The following is a 16,936-nucleotide window of genomic DNA, read 5'->3' as shown; positions in this document are numbered from 1 at the left end:
ATTTATTAAGTTAGTTTAGGATTTTTTATTTGACTAACCAAAATAGACCTCATTGCTCTTTATAAACACAACATTTTCCATCCTGAGCCACTACGAGAACAATGAAGGCCAGTAGTAATGTGGAGCATTTCAAGCCGTTGAAATCCCTCATGTGAAACCCTATCCATTCATTAGCACCAGACGAGGAAATGAACAACTTGTATGCTGTGTAAGCTGATTTGAGCAAATGTACAGTATAACGCTAGAGGTATCTAGTTTATAGCATGTATGTACATTTGAGCAACGTTTGTTTCAGCTGCTTTCAAGTAGTCACATATCAGTTGTAATGAAGCATTTAAGAATATGAGTCCCTTGAATTTCTGTGTTTTTGAATATGTATAACATTGAAACTAGTAAGTACGATGTAAACAAATTAAATGATAAAAAATATTTGAGGTTCATTTGGTTGGACAAGTGGATAAAAGTAATTGAAGAGATAAATAGACTTACCTCTAATGATCACCATTTAAATAACCTGACCATATGTAAAGAAACTAAAAAGGCAGTTAGTCTGATAAACAAAATAATATTAATAATAATAATGATAACAATAAAGAATGGAATCAAAAGCAGCCAACCAACCAGGAAGTCCGTTAAGGCCATTTACAGCCATTGCTGGACAAATTATGTCCATTTCTTATTTTTGTAAAAATACTATTTTAATATTTGGCACACAATCCTATCTTCCAGTATCTGTATGTTTGCTGTTTGATTGAAAATGTGCATACTGCCCTAGAGTATTTATATAGGATTTGGGGCCCAACAGACTACCTATGAGACAATCAGAAAACATAAACAAAATTCTCCAGTGCAAAAACTCAAAGGGCAAAAAAAATAGTTACAAATGTGTTTTAATTTGCTCGGGGGTTAAGGTATAATTGAAGTGTATAAAATGTACTGTAATTTACAGTTTCATCAGCAGAAACTATAAATTCACTAACAAGGGAAATTGGAAGGCCAAACCTACTTGCATGCTAACAGAAGTGGAAGTTGTGTTTTAATGGCTGGGTTATTATTTCTACATGGTCCATGAGGACTCAATGGTCCCAGGTTAACTGTCCATGAATCAAGTGTAATAGAAAGAATGCTAGGTGTAGGCGAGGTTTTGTGAACAGTGCTCTGAGGTAACGTTGGTAACGCGCAAGAACACGTGAACACTTCCCCGGCAGATTGAGACTGTTCTGGCAGAATGGAGCAAGTGATACAGTGGTTTATGTCAAGTGTGAGTGTGCGCGGATGTATGTGTATGTAGGTGTGTGTGTATGTGCACGCGTGTGTGCATGCGTGCGTGCGATTGGCATGCGTGCGTGCATGTGTGTGTGAGAGAGAAAGTGAGGTTTATTGAGAGATTCTGTAAACTGTGGTCCAACACAAGGGACATAAAAAACGAACTTTCAAATAATAAAACAGTTATAATGCAGTGTGATTTCCTTTTTTGAAACAAATACACATTGTTAGACATAAGTTGATCATATTGAATAGTATCTGTTTTGAATAACAGAAAATGTTTGCACTGGAGTAGACAATCAAACCTATGGCAGCTATAAAATTTGCAATTACCTTCTTCGAATTTAAACATCTACTTTTTATGGGAATACCACTCGATTTAAGCATAGACATTTTATGCTCTTGTGTTTTAAATTTCCCCAACTTTTCTTCAAATTACGTTTTTCTTTAGTTATCAAACCAGGATAAAAACCTCAGATGTAATTCCAATAGACGACCATTGCTGCTATGAATAGCACAGTGGAAACTAAATAAGAGGTTCAAATGACTGTTTCAATTCAATTACTCTTTCTACTTTTCATATTGTGTTGTTGTATGAATTATAATGTCTCGCTTATACTGATTCCTTTTTTTTTTAATCATTTTGTCAACGATTTTTATTTTTGCTGAGAACGTCACCGTGCGTATCTCCATGACATCTCGGATCATGGCTGATACACATTTCTACTGAACTATTCTTTCGCCCATTGGATGGGAAAAAGTGAACAATTACACAAAACCTTTTTTTTCCGAAGGCAGCGGAACCACATATCTAAATCCTAATGTTCAGCCGCATTCCCGTTTTCTACGGTAATTGCGATTCTATTTCCAAATCCGGGACACAACCTTCTCTTTTGGTTGTTGTCCTTGTAACAATTACTTTTGTATTTCGTTTGTTTGCCGCCCGAGTTTGATGTAGCTAGTTGTTGTTTCAGAGGCAGGACTGGCGCGTATGCGTTGACCTTGACTGGAGGGCCGCTCAGAGGAGGGTGGCGTGGTCCAGGTCGATGCTGTCCATGCTGGCCAGGATGGCCCTCTGGTCCTCCTGCAGTGGGCGGCGGTACAGCAGGGCCGAGAAGCGGATGTACGGGTCGTGGCGGATGGGCCGTTTCTTCTTCTTGCGGAGGTAGAGAGCTTCTTCGGGCGGGGGTTCCTGAGAGGTGTAGGCCTGCTGGGTCTGAGAGGTGGAGACACCTGGTGGGGTTGGAATTGGGAAACGTAAAAGTTTTTTCATTGTGGATCGGCTTTGCTGTCAGAAGGGACACAAGGATGGATGTGTTACCGCCCTTTTTTCAACATCTCAATCCAAACGAATAAAGAAATGTATAGATATATTTATACTGTAATCATTTTTGTGTTATTCATCACTTGCATGCCAGTGCAAGTGCAGTGTCATTGTAAGTGTTGATAAATGTATTGTTTCTAAAATTCAAAAATAATCGTTTAAACGATTGCAATATTAGGAATGGCCATGTGATTATCATATATGACGACCTCCAGATCCAGTGGTGAAGGGGTAGTTCACCTGTTTTCCTTCTGGCCTTGGAGTTATTGTTGTTCATCATCATCTTCTTTGCCTTCTTAATACGTTGGTATTTCAGTGCGTCAATCCTCTCAGACCCCGGCTGGGCACTGGGGGCACCTCTGCGTCTTCTGGACCACAGAGAAGGAAGAGAGAGAGAGAGAGAGAGAGAGAGAGAGAGAGAGAGAGAGAGAGAGAGAGAGAGAGAGAGAGAGAGAGAGACACAGAGAGAGAGAGAGAGAGAGAGACACAGAGAGAGAGAGAGAGAGAGAGAGAGAGAGAGAGAGAGAGAGAGAGAGAGAGAGAGAGAGAGAGAGAGAGAGAGAGAGACACAGAGAGAGAGAGAGAGGGAGAGAGAGACACAGAGAGAGAGAGAGAGAGAGAGAGAGAGAGAGCGAGAGAGAGAGAGAGAGAGAGAGAGAGAGACACAGAGAGAGACACAGAGAGAGAGACAGAGAGAGAGACAGAAAGAGAGAGACACAGAGAGGAGAGGAGAGAAAAACACAACAGGTAACTCCATGCCTCATGTGTTCAGCGGCGCACTCGGCTTGCTACACCAGGGACGGACATCACACAAGTCATACTGATAAGAGCCAGAGCCCGTCAACACAGCCCCTGCTGGTGCAAAGCTAAATGCATGGGCCCGAGCCCCCCCAGGGCACAGCACCCCGGAAACGCAGACAGGCGTATATGTGGACAGATGAGGAGGAATAGGGTTACGTTTACTGTTTAAGACTCTGTTGTGGCTGGTCTCTGATAAGATGCCTGGATGCGTCAAGCTCACAAACTATCACCACAAGAAACCCACACCTAGAGTTTGTCGAATCCAGACAGCTTGTCAAGCACTTTTAATGGCTGTTTGTTTATGAATGTAAAGATAAAGTCGTCTTATTGATCCTGTCGTTATTACTATCCCCCTCAAATCCCTTTGTGTGGAAGGCGATCAATCCCAAATAGTACAAAAAACTATATTTAAGGAAATAACTTTTTACAACAACTTTTTTGGACTGTTGAAATCAACACAAAACTAAGAATTTGGTTTGCTGAATGAAAATCCGAAAAGTTTTTTTTGTATTGTGCGTCATTCAAATAAAGTCATTTTCCCACCATGCAATGCAAAAATTGCATTCCATGTGCATGTTTAACTGACCCTAGGGAAGGACCTCCTTATCCACTTAAATGAGATATGGTAAATAAACAAAATCCGCCCCAAAAACACATTCTGAGGGCAGAGACCATAAAATATAAATAAATAGTAATAAGAGAGGAGCCATCTTGGACGGACTGCAGGAAGAAAGCTTAGTAGTTAGTAGAGGGAGGGAAAGTCACAGCTGAGCAACAAAGCATTGTCAATATGTATATTCATAGACATGGAAACTGTCTACAATGGGCTTCACCATGCTGACAGGGGGAGAGATGGCGGGAGGAGGGAATGACTACTCGGGAACAGTCACATAATGAAAAATAAGCCAAAAAAAGCGAAGCACCAGGACAACAAATGTAACAAGAGGTTATCCATATAGAATTGATTGTCTTTTCTTTTCTTTTTTTTCTTTTGAAACGGAAGAGCAATATTTAGCAATGGCATGCATGGCAGTTTGCACATGGAACACGACTTTAAAGGGGAATACATCGGAAAAAAGCACTTCAAAGGGCAATTCTCTCGCACAGGGGGGGGGAGTTGTTTTACACCCCCTTGCTTGTCCTACACCTATAGCGTGCCCTTGGCGTGTGTCTTGCTCACCATGGTTCAAAGGAAGTGCGTCAGCACTTTCTGAAGGACACTTGCTCTGCGTGGCACAGTGAGAACTGTTCTGCAGTCCAAACTTAGAAGTGCAACTGTGCTGTGTTTTCACCGTAGTGCACTACGTTACCGCTGTGTAAAAGGAAACTACCGCCATGTGTCTGCCAGGAACCCCTTTAATGTATCTAGCTAACATAGAACTCAAAATATGCTACATTGAAGGCTAGGTGACTCAGGTTGGCTGGCCTAATAATTGCATAGATATTTGATTAGCAGGATTGTTGTTATGCACTATCATACACTGTCATTGAGGTTTATCGTGGAATCAGCATGCTTGGTGTCTCTTTTATAGAGCTGCCTCCCTATTTTAAGAGCTGTGCAGAGTGGTTCCAAGTTTAAACAAAGCCTCTGGTGTATTCATAAAGCCAATGGTATACAAATATTTCGCAAATTAAATACAGCAGATCAGTTTAAATATACAATGCTGTACAAAGACAGCCATCCCTGAAACATACCCTGAATATTTAACACTTGTGCTACAGACAACATCCAAATGCAAAAACAGTACCGTCTGCTGACCTAGGTCATGGGGTTAAGTATATTAGATTCATAGGATACTCCTCATTATTTGATTAACAAAATGGCAATAGTTAATCATTGAAATTATATAATCAAATGTTGTGTGTCGATAGTTTGTTAATTGTAATGCTGTTTTGCTACAATTATATGTTTAAAGGGGTGAACCCCATTGAATCCCTATGATAGGGCTATCTAAATTACCAGACTGTACATCAGCATAGAAGGCAAACCACTCAACCATGAGATCGTGTCGGCGATTCGAACCTGACCTGTTCACTAAAAGATGGCATATGCATACATCTCTATGCATAGTTATCTGACGACTGCAGAACTTAAAATGCATTGCCACTTTGATAGGATAAATCATAAAATAATAATCAAAAATTTTAACAAACCAAAAAGGTTGACTGAGGAGGAAAAAAGCCACTCTAGAAAGGAAGACCCAGCGTCTTGTATTCCCCTTTAAAGGACGAGGTGATCAAAAAACGTCCCACCTGCTAACCCCCCCCTTTCAGACATGGATCCAACCCTTACCTATTGCGGTGTGGAGGACCTCGTCACAACAACGCTGCCCAGATAGCTGAGATCAATCAAAAACACAGCAGGTAAGACTCCAGGAGCCATCAAGAACCACCACACTGCCCATAATGCATAGTGATGGAGACATTTGCATTACATGAAATGCGGACAGGCCCCCGTGAAACACTTTTGCCCAACAAGTCTCCCTTGTGGAAGTCAGACCCAGGATATCCTGAGGGTTACTAAAAGGAGGGGGAGGGGGTTGGGGGGGTAGAAGAGAAGGGTTAAGGGGAAAGGGGAGGAGGGTTGAGATAAGGTAGGGGAACAGGAAAGAGGATTGGCCACAGGGCCTGAAGAGTAGGGCTCCCCTTAAAGCATCCCTCTGAATGAAAGAGGCGTCTGCAAAAGCTCAGAGCTAGACATAACACTTGTGTGTTTGTCTTGTTTTGGGCGGAGGGGGAATCAGTTTGAGATTCCTCCTGTTAGGCGAAAGCAGGGTAAAGCATGGCAGAGATGGAGAACAAAGGAGATCTCATGGTGATGTTTTTCCTTATCCCCAGGCATTTAGGGGCTTGTGTCAACCAAACCAGACAGTTCATTGAAGGGGTTTTGCCCTTAAAATACTTGCTTTAGCCCCAAAAGGTCTGTTATGTAATCTGTGAAGCGAATGCAAAGAACTTTGTTCGATCATTTCTTTGTTTTAGTCTTTTTCCTACATGAATGATATTGTTTACTTTGAGGTGATAGATTTGGAGCACTGCTTCACAGATTCAAAGGATACTTTGATACTTCTAACTAAATGTCTGAGATGAAAAGCAGCACAACTTTTTTTAAATTAAACTTAACCATTTATTGTTGCAAAAATATTACTTATTGATGGCTAGAAAAATGCTCGTCCTTCATCCTACAACATCGTTTTACGAATATTTATATTATATGTACTATACACTCATCTATATAACTAAATTGCCACGTTGAAATTTGGAAACAAAGAATCTTAAAAGCCTGTCAAACTTAAGCATAAAAACCCAACACGTCAAAGCATTATGGGATGGCACAGATGATGGCATGGTATCCCTCCCTAGAAGCCTAGTAGACCTACCCTGAAGCTGACAACTGGGGTGGAGAGGGCTCAGATGGAAGTATCCCCTCCTCAGTCCTCCTCTGAGATGGCATCTGCCCAAACATGTTGCTGCTTTCCATGGGGGGTGAAGGGGACTGGGACGGGTAGCTGGTTGCAGAGGTGGCAAAGGCCATGTGGGAACGGAAGCTTGGACTTGCCCTCCTGCTAGCCTGGCCTTTGGCAGGTGAGGAGGAGGGAGAGGATCTCCTTGAGAAGCTGGCTGTGGAAGGAGGAAGGAGTGTGATCTCAGACATCTCCGGAGGTATGGGAGGTTGGACAATGCTGGGACGCGGTCGGGGACGCACTAAGATCTCCGGAGAGCCCTGATGAGAACTAAGAGGGCTCTGGGTCAGGGGAGAGAGTCGGGAGGGTTGGAGGACCACTTGATGTATTCCGGGATCCATTCTACGAACCTGCCTGGGGCTGAAACGAGGGGCGGTTTCAAACCACCGAGTGTCCAGGCTGCTGAATGTGCTGGGGACTATTCGTGCCATTTGTTCATTGTAAGGTAAAACCGGCACACCCATGCCGTGACTTGTATGCCTTAGCTGCCCTAGATGAGCCTCTTGCATAGTTATATGCCTGGCCGGGGAGCCTCGAGGCCTGGCCTTACTTGGCGACTTCCCTAGGCGGCCCTTGGAAGCCTCAAGTGGCAGGACAGCGGGGTAGGTGGGCATCGGTAGAGGAGGGGGCTGGAAGGAGCTAAGGGGAAGGACATGAGGAGGAGGAGGCGGGGGTGGGTAGGGAGAGTCGTGGCGGTGGAGGTGGAAAGGGCGTGGTGGGGGGAAGATAAAGTGTGGTCCCTCTAGACTTGCGAACGTGAAGTCCACCCCCTGCCATATCTCCGGTGAACGGGACGAGGAGGCGAGTGTCAAGGGAAGGGGGAAACCGGAGACGGCGTACTGTTGGTAATCGCCGTCCCCCATGTCTTCGGGAATCATCGGGTGACCGAACGGACCTTCGGTGAGGTACGGAGGGGAGGACATGACAGAGCTGAGCGGGCTGGTCTCCGGCATGTAGAAAGGAGGAGGGGGGTCATGGTCTCTATGGCTGCCTAGGTATCCATAGAACGCTCTGTGGTGGAGGGAGCTCCGGATTTGCCCTGTGGCCTGGAGTCGACTGCTCTCCATGATAGTCATACCTTCCAAGGGCCTCTGAAAGCGAGGGCTGTAGGCAGGGGGCCTCAGATAGGACTCCTGGCTGGAGATGGGGGATATCTGGTGAGGCCTAAGTGTAGCCATGACGGGTGGTAAAGGCCTGGGGTCATCGTTTTCTTCATCCGACTGTCGGAACTCAGGGTAAAGGTCTGACTCCTCAACGAACGGGAAGCCCTCGATTCGTCTGGGCTTCACAGACATTTCGACGTCCGAGGGGTCCATTACAAAGCGTCCATCCGGTCCTCTACTGATCAGTTCAATCGGTGTTGTGGCCTCAGCTTCGTGCTTGGAAATGCCGTACTTCTTGCTTATTATTGCTCTTTTGGTCTTCTTGTATAAAGATAGTTCCTCTTTCCTCCCGGGGCTTGTGGGAATCTTCTTGAGGTGCAAGTCAATGCCATCGTCAGATGAGTCTGAGGGAGTCTCCTTGGAATGCATGCTCTCTGGACTCACCTTCCCTGATGACCTGTGGGAGAAAAGAGCACATAGAAGAGGCATTGAATCCTATCATTGACCATTGGATTTCATTCATTGCCGAATATGAATATGTTGAGAGAGGATTGCCAGAACTATTAACTTTTAAAAAACATGCATTGCATTGCATACTCTTAGAATGAAATTGAAAGGCTGCCCAACAATCATCAACCGCAAAATAAATTATGAAACAACAGCAAACTTCGGGGATTCCTCAAAAAGGATGCCAAGCTAGGGGCCCTGATGCATATATCTGATACAGAAATCTATCTCTGTAACTGATTGATCAGTAGAATGTCAACATACATTACTCAGTGCTATATTGTAATGAAGCTGGGCAATTTGTTTTAATTAATGCATGTATGTTTGTATGAATATAGTAGCTTGTATGAATGTACAGAGGGTTGATGCCACATTGTTTAATATATTGTGCATTGTGTTGTATTGAAACGTGATTCACTGGGAGCCCGAAACAAATGAGAACCCAGGGACAATGAGATGTATTGCCAATTAGTGTTATCCCGGAACTCTATGCTATTCACAGGATATATATCTATGTTTCTGGATTCCTCCATTTGATTGTCATGCAATGAAGCACTTTCAAGGGAACAGATTTCTCAACACAGAGAATCAACTGTCAATTAGTGGTTTTATAGCTTGTATTTATTTGTTTTCTTCTATTATTTCTTCGTCATACATATTTCATAAGCCATATGTGGTATATTAAATCAGGCCACTGGCTGACTTGTCGTAGCAGAGAAATATGTTTTCAGTTGAGGGATAGGTTGTGGAAGTCATTATATCCAAGCAAAAAGTACGAAAAATGTCAGTTGGTGTGGAGTGTAGTTCATAGCAGCACAGCTGAAATTTCAGTTGGAAATGCTGTTAGGGAATTTTGTGTTGGTGCTGGAGTCAAAAGTGCATTATGAAGTTTGCAAATAAAAGTTTAGTTCGAGGTACATTGGGCCCAGTAAGGTGATAGTGTGAGGTTACTTGAGTACAATCAAAGGTATTTCTATAACACTACATCATAACTTACGTGTTTCTACTACAGTACAACCAAAGGTAATTCTACTCTGTTTGGCCAGTGGCAGTGTTTTCATTGTCACCCATCAAATTAACGATTTGAGAAGGCCATTTACTCAAAGGCTTAGGTTGTGGAAGTCATTATATCCAAGCAAAAAGTACGAAAAATGTCAGTTGGTGTGGAGTGTAGTTCATAGCAGCACAGCTGAAATTTCATTTGGAAATGCTGTTAGGGAATTTTGTGTTGGTGCTGGAGTCAAAAGTGCATTATGAAGTTTGCAAATAAAAGTTTAGTTCGAGGTACATTGGGCCCAGTAAGGTGATAGTGTGAGGTTACTTGAGTACAATCAAAGGTATTTCTATAACACTACATCATAACTTACGTGTTTCTACTACAGTACAACCAAAGGTAATTCTACTCTGTTTGGCCAGTGGCAGTGTTTTCATTGTCACCCATCAAATTAACGATTTGAGAAGGCCATTTACTCAAAGGCTAATTTACTTTAGTTCTTAGAATCCAATTAGGATGTCTCACTCAGTAACACTCAGGCTTTCAAAGCCTTGGATGGATTTAGGTAGCTTTACCTGGACAGGTAGCATACATATCAATCACTAGACGTGTGTTTGATTCCCAACCATGCAAGCAATTCTCCAAGAGATACTAATGAACATGAGCAGGAGAATAATAAGAGACATCCAATATACCGGACAGACAGTATATCATGCCATTTCTAATCCTTTCAGTGAGACGTTTCGGTTGTGAAGGACAAAGAAACAAACACTTTACCAGAAAAGAGGACATCGGAGGAGGATTCGTCACAGTCATTTTATTTAGTTACAAAACACAACACTGAGCGTGATTTGCACTTTTAAGCTGAACCAGTAAGGCTACTGTTTTTCGTGCTGTTAAAAGGCGAGTCTGGGTTTCAAAAGTATCGGTGTATCGAATATAATTTCTGACTCTGTAAGTGCACTACAGCGTAATGAAATTGCCATGGTGCAATGTTATTTACATGGAGTGTAGCCCATCACAAGAACACATCTCCTTTGCCAAACGGCAAAGGTGCTACACGATACAGAAATATTAAACAAATTCAGTTCAATAAATAGAAATACTATTTTCCACATAACTTTTCATGTAGTTTTGATATCAAACGAACGTATGGTATCAATACTGTGACAACACATATCATTTGATGTCATGTAATAACAGACATAATAAGTGCATAATGATATTTCAAGTAGTCAAAGATTATGTGCTGGCTCTACTAACAATCCCTGAAAGATCAAGAATTTAATACCACAATCTCATGTCTGTACTATTGATTATTATACATATTGAATTCTTATTGTAAATACATATATATGTATTATATATAATATATAAATCTACATTTTCTGTTCTATTGATAATTCTTATGGTAAATACATATATGTGTGGATATATTTCTATATATTTATAGATATATATCTATATGTAGCACACATAAACTTCACATTATTTCAAAATAATCTAATTATGCTTAGCTAATACAACAGATCTACCAAACGAGTAGTTCAAACAGTAACAATATCATCATTACACACAAACTCTATAAAATGTGTTATTAAAGAGATTTCCTTGTGCTTGCTACTCTATCATTAGCAGCTGTTGGCACTTGCTATATGCACACAAATGCACTTGGAGGCGTAGTATTTCAAGCATTTGAAAGGCAAGGGGAAAATAGGATAGACATAGGGAAAAATCATTGAGAGGGCAAGAGTGAGGGAAGAGCATAGCACTGGTGTCAAATATAACAGGCTGTTAAGAATCAAGTGGGATTAGGGATTTGTTTCTTCCACTATTTAGCGAGATGTTCACCTTAGGAATGGTGCCATGCTTGAACTACATTATTTAATCAAGCTTAAGAAGAAAATAAGATTTCCTTGAACAGTGTCGGTAATCCTCGTCATAATTCTATTTTCAAACGATATATATAATTAATTTTTGATGCACAACCAAATAAAAGCTTATTCTTAAACCTGGGTGGGGAGGATCCATCAACCATAGAAGTCTTCAGGTCTCACACAGAGCCCCCCAAGTGGTTTGCTTTGCTGACGAGAGGCATGCAGCCATCAACGACAGGGATAACTAACTTGAGGATCCACATCCGGGAAAGGTGAAGGGGGGTGGGGGGAAGGTTAGTGTGAGAGAGAGGGAGGGAGATTGTGATATAGTGGGCGGACTCACTGAGGACTAGAAGATGGAGGCTTGTACCTCCGGGTGTCCAGCCCCTCCCAGTAGGGCTCAATGCCAGGAAGGGGGCTAAGAGGACTCCTGTAGGGGTAAGGGGGGAATAAGACAATAAGGGGTGAGGGAGAGAGAGAGGGAGGCGACAGAGGGAGAGAGAGCAAGAGAGAGAGAAAGAGAGAGAGAAACAGGACTCTAATGAGACATCTGCGTATTTAGAACAAAGAGGAGAGAAAAAGACTTTGCAACAATGGTTATGGGAACGAAGGGAGGAAGAAAGAAGGAAAGAAGGAAAGAAGGAAAGAAAGAAGGAAAGAAGGAAAGAAAGAAAGAAAGAAAGAAAGAAAGAAAGAAAGAAAGAAAGAAAGAAAGAAAGAAAGAAAGAAAGAAAGAAAGAAAGAATGTGGGCAGAAAGAGTACGAGACAGAATGCACATAAGATAAGCAACAAACATTGCTCATGATGCATTCAGTGAGATTAGAGGAGAGAAGACTTCTCGAGATATCAATGAACAACATGTTGAAGGAAACATGTTGAAAGGAAACACACAATCCATAATATGTTTAATGTAAAATGTCCCAATACCAAACTTTCCCAGACAGATGTTACAAAATGAATATCTCGGTGAGAAAAATTAAAGGAATGGAACAAACAAATATGTAGGAAAAATATGCATTTGATAAAAATCGACTTAAAATATATTACAACAAAAAATAATACAAATAAAACGTAAGGACAAAAAGTTATTCCGGATTGCGCTGAAAAGATAATCGTTAGTTTGGCAACCCTGTGACATATATATTACTGTGTATCATCTGCGTAACCAACAACTCAAATCTTACTTATATCAGACTATAAGGAGAGACATTAATTAGGCCTAAAACTGAACCTTGTGGAACGCCAAATAGAAATATTGTTGGCGTCAGGCGCTGAACAACTTATGTAAATCTTAGAAACAGTTGAATAATATAAGTCTTTAGTGTCAAATGCAATACTGAGATAAAGAATAATTAACTTGAGCATGGACCTCCAAATAAAGAATTGGCCTGCATTACTAAGAGCAGTTTTTTTTTTATAGAGGGATGGCATGTTTATAAACAGCTTGTTGAAAGATAAATGGTAAATGACTCATGGATAATAAGAATAAACTAGGCAAGGATTGCCAACATAGTCAAAAACATATCTATTTAGGAAGTTTCTTTCAGCTATTGCAAAGAAATGGGTCCCATGAGAGTGTTAAAAAATGTTACAGCCAATGTTGTGACATGATTCCCAGTTACATTATGTATCAAGGCGAGTAGCGAAATATGATACACCGCACATTGTAAACACAAACAGCTTTGCTGCAAATACAAAGGCCCACAAACTTCAGCTTCAAAGTGCATGATCAGGCCTCGTTCCTTGAAAATCAAGACACAATCCTGACCTTTCCACACACTTATTTTAGCTGGCGCGGCTAGCATATTGGCATTTCTTTCTGGTGTGGATAGCATTTTCCATCAAAGGCTAAAAAATGCTTAATATCAAACGATGCGTATCGTCCTATTGCACCCACTCATTTATATCATTTTCTTTTTTGGTATCAGACTTGTTGACACTGGTGCTCCCCTCGCTGTGAAGGTTGAGCGCGTCCTTGTGCTTGTCTTCAAAAGAGTGGATACATGTCCACTGAATCATCATAGGGCTTTTCTATTCCAGTCGCTGTCTTCTGGGTACTTTGACTCTGTGGCTGCTCCCACAAGCCCCCTCAGATGTCGGGCCAGGTGCCGAAGGGTTCGAGGGGTCCTCTCCCAAGATGCAGAGTTTTCTTCTCTTTCTACAAGTAGTTTATTCATCCGTTCATTGGCTGTGTTGGTAGAAGTATTCTTTGCACTGCTGCATGATGTTGTTACCGCCGCTCCATTAAATCTCTTTCCATGCATGAAGTCGTTTCTCGTCTTGCAAACGGGGCCGCATGCGGTAGGAACGCGGGTTGGGTTGGCTGCTGGTAGCCTCAAGCACTGTTGTTCTTTGCAGGGTGAAATGGAGCTTGATGACATGGAGACCTCGTGCCTACAGCTGGTGGTGAGATGTGCTTACACCTCAGGGACATCGGCATCATGCAAATTATCTTTTTGTCTTCTGACAGCGGTTCAAGCTCTCATGTTCAGATGCTTGTTTCCTTCTTGTTGAGATTCAGCTTTTGTTTTCCATTTTACTGATCCCGTTCTGAGTGAATATGTAGGCCAAACACTATGTTTCATAATAGTAGTGGTGGAATGGGTAGCAATGAGGGAATATCACCATGGCTATTCGGTAGGCTAAGTGGCAAGGCAAGTTCCTTCCATTAAAAAAAGGAAAGCCCAGTCATTGCATTTTAGTTTGTGAATTTAGCCCCTTAACGCACCAACTTTAATGCATGGACAAAAGCATGAGAAAAGTTGAGAAAACTAAAGCTTAAAGTTTAGTCTTCAGTATCATTTCCCCTATTGAATAGCATGGCACAACTAGTATACACACCATCAACATGAGAACCGTATTTAAGCATGTTCTGTCGGCGATGAGCGGCCGATTATGTGTTTGTTCATACGGTAAAGGTTGCAACACGTGTGCATGGATTCAATTTGTTACAGCTTGGCAATCCACCTTCAGCAGGCCAACATATTCTTTGTCCGTGCGTATCAAAATAACACACAGCGATAATCTCAGTAATAATAATCAGCTTCTTCCTAAATGGCCTATTTTGAAGCGTTGTAGGAAGAAATGTGTGGTGAGTTACTTACGCTGCCTCCACGCTCTTTCTGCAGTGTGTGATTGATAAAGGTGGGTCTGAAACAAAGAGAAAGGATGATTGAAACGACACGAAGTCAACATCCTTTACTTTTACAAATGCTGTCAATGGAAGTAATGACCTCCTAAAAGGATTATAACATGATATTGTGTGCTTATATTGTTGTGAAACAAAGTGACAAAATACAAAGTGAAACATTTGAAAAACGTTTGAAAATTATGTTTCAGTTAACTATCTGTTAACTGTATATTATATCAGTTGATAATAATTACAAAATTGTCTATTTCAAACAGTCATCAGATCTATCAAAACATCCAAGTACTACAGTGTCCAACATTGAGAAGATCAAAACAAGACCAAAAAAGAGTCCTTCCCAGATTCCTTTAAAACCTGTGGGACTACATGTAGTGTAGTTATCTGTGGCCACCTTGGTCTTTAAAAAGTCAGGCATATACAGATAACTAACAAAAAACAAAATTTCAAAAGCAGAATAACCTTGCTATACGTCGATGTTCAACGCAGGCAGTGTTGCAAAAATCCTCCATTGAAAATCTCCCGTTGGCCTTTCCTTTCTGAATCTAAACTGCATCTAAACTGCACACATATTCAGGTCTACACACTTATATACTGATGTGTACTTATGTGTACGTAGACCTGAGTATGTGTGCAGATTAGATTCAGAAAGATCCAGAAAGAAAGCCTCTGCTCTATCCCTATCGACAGCCACCATTCAGTCATCGAGCAGACACATAGAGTCGGTGCGTTCATATCTCGCTCATTAAAGAGTAGGAGGAGGTGAGCAGTCCTGCTCCAGGACGATGGCCTATAGGTCAGGGGTCCGGGCAGGCATTAGGGGGGGGTTGGGGGGTCGGCGGTGGTGGGGGGCCCTCGGGATCAGACCGCCGCGGCGGCGCCACTGCACCGTCCCGCTCACCTCGTTTCCTCTTGAGCTTGCGCCGGCGCTGCTTGTTGACGAAGCAGGCGGCCAGGGTGCTGAAGAGGACGGCGGCGGCCAGGAAACAGATGGTGGCGACGATGCCCGCCACCACGGGACGCGCCAGACCGCCCTCCTCCACCATCTCCGGAGGCGGGAAGAAATCTAGAGGCAAAGGGGGTGGGGGGGGGGGGGGGCGGGAGAGACGTGAGGGATGAATGCCAAGGGCTAGACTGTGGTTGTGTTACAAAGTCTATGACTGTGAAGGAGGTGAATGTTTGTTTGAGAAGAAACCAGAAATGGTTTGAGGATCAGCACATCTGGGTGTGTGTCAAAGTCAATAAAGCTCTTGGAGTTGTTGGTTAATTGCTTATGATTGATGTTGTTGTTGTTATTGTTATGTTTGTGAGGCTATTTGCGTGATTTTCAACCTCAATCTGAATGAGCATTTTTCTTTGTTATTTTCCTAACACACACACAATAAGACAGGTCCGTGCCCAGTGTGGAGAGCGGATTAGCGGTTGGCTAAGTGTTTGCACAGTGAATGAAAGATTAATTTAATGAGCGTCAATGGCGTGAAGATTAACTTGAATAAACACACAACGAGAGCTTACGTGCCCACGACTTATGATTTAGGTTAAGTTTCACTTTAGTTTAGAGTGGCAGATGGCTTCCAAGGCAGGTATTCAATTAGGCTGGTGACATTTAATGGCTGGATGTAGATTTAAAGAGGCTCAACTCATTTAAATTCATAGCAAACCCATAAATAATCAAATTACTCTATAATCAAAGCCAACACATTAATACCCTTGGTTATTAATTTGTGTACCACCATTATATGTGTGTCACAATATCCACATGACTATCCAGATTCCTGGTTTTCAAACACAAAAATTATGTCATTCTGTATATTAGTGTCTGCTCCAGCATACAGTGGTGACTGCTGTTACAGTTCTCCGCTCAAACCAGCAGAGGGTAGCAGAGCCTTCGCTGTGGGAACAAAGTTCTCTGAAACGGTCTGTTCTATAAATGTTACCAACAGCTTCTGTCGCCGCCGAAGAGATTTGTACTCGGTGACCTCTGCACAGCATCCGCATCACATTTTGAGCGGTTTAAAATTCACCCTCGCGGGGGCGTTTCAGCACTGCCATCGACATCTTCACCAACAAATGTCTCTCTCTCTCTCTCTCTCTCTCTCTCTCTCTCTCTCTCTCTCTCTCTCTCTCTCTCTCTCTCTCTCTCTCTCTCTCTCTGTCTCCCTCGCTCTCCCTCTCTCTCTCATTTTATTCCTTCTTTTTTTTCTTTTTTCAAACCTCAAACAAGTTCAACGGAATCCAAGAAAGGGGGGTAGCACAACGATGATGTCATGCTTTTCAGGACGCAGAAAGGAGGATGCGTGTGCTGCAAGGTAAAATCGAATAGTGCTGAAAAGGCAACGCATAAAATTGGACCTGCTGTGTGTGCAATATATTCTACAGCACTCCTCCAAGAGTTAAGAAATGTTAAGATAACCCTGTGGGTTAGAGGGGTAAGCATACCTCATACGTGTGTGT

General features: G+C 42.2%; 1 protein-coding gene across 2 annotated transcripts in view; it reads right to left on the bottom strand.

The window, feature by feature from the left end:
* Nucleotides 1-873: 873 nt before the first annotated feature.
* igsf9bb (immunoglobulin superfamily, member 9Bb) overlaps nucleotides 874-16,936 on the bottom strand; it is a 78,581-nt gene continuing 62,518 nt past the window's right edge. Inside the window, exons 16-21 of one of the 2 annotated variants that reach the window (XM_030362304.1) lie at nucleotides 15,384-15,548; nucleotides 14,442-14,487; nucleotides 11,680-11,766; nucleotides 6,772-8,415; nucleotides 2,831-2,958; nucleotides 874-2,499 (exon numbers count right to left, since the gene is read on the bottom strand). In XM_030362304.1, the coding sequence (XP_030218164.1) occupies nucleotides 2,285-2,499; nucleotides 2,831-2,958; nucleotides 6,772-8,415; nucleotides 11,680-11,766; nucleotides 14,442-14,487; nucleotides 15,384-15,548 (2,285 nt within the window). In that variant the 3' untranslated portion in view covers nucleotides 874-2,284. The remainder of the gene's footprint in view (nucleotides 2,500-2,830; nucleotides 2,959-6,771; nucleotides 8,416-11,679; nucleotides 11,767-14,441; nucleotides 14,488-15,383; nucleotides 15,549-16,936) is intronic. The other variant, XM_030362305.1, reaches the window with a different exon arrangement.

Source organism: Gadus morhua, chromosome 7, assembly GCF_902167405.1.
Source record: "Gadus morhua chromosome 7, gadMor3.0, whole genome shotgun sequence".
Classification (NCBI taxonomy): Eukaryota; Metazoa; Chordata; class Actinopteri; order Gadiformes; family Gadidae; genus Gadus; species Gadus morhua.
The sequence above is the reverse complement of the archived record's forward strand: the minus strand, read 5'-3'. Positions and strand labels throughout refer to the sequence as shown.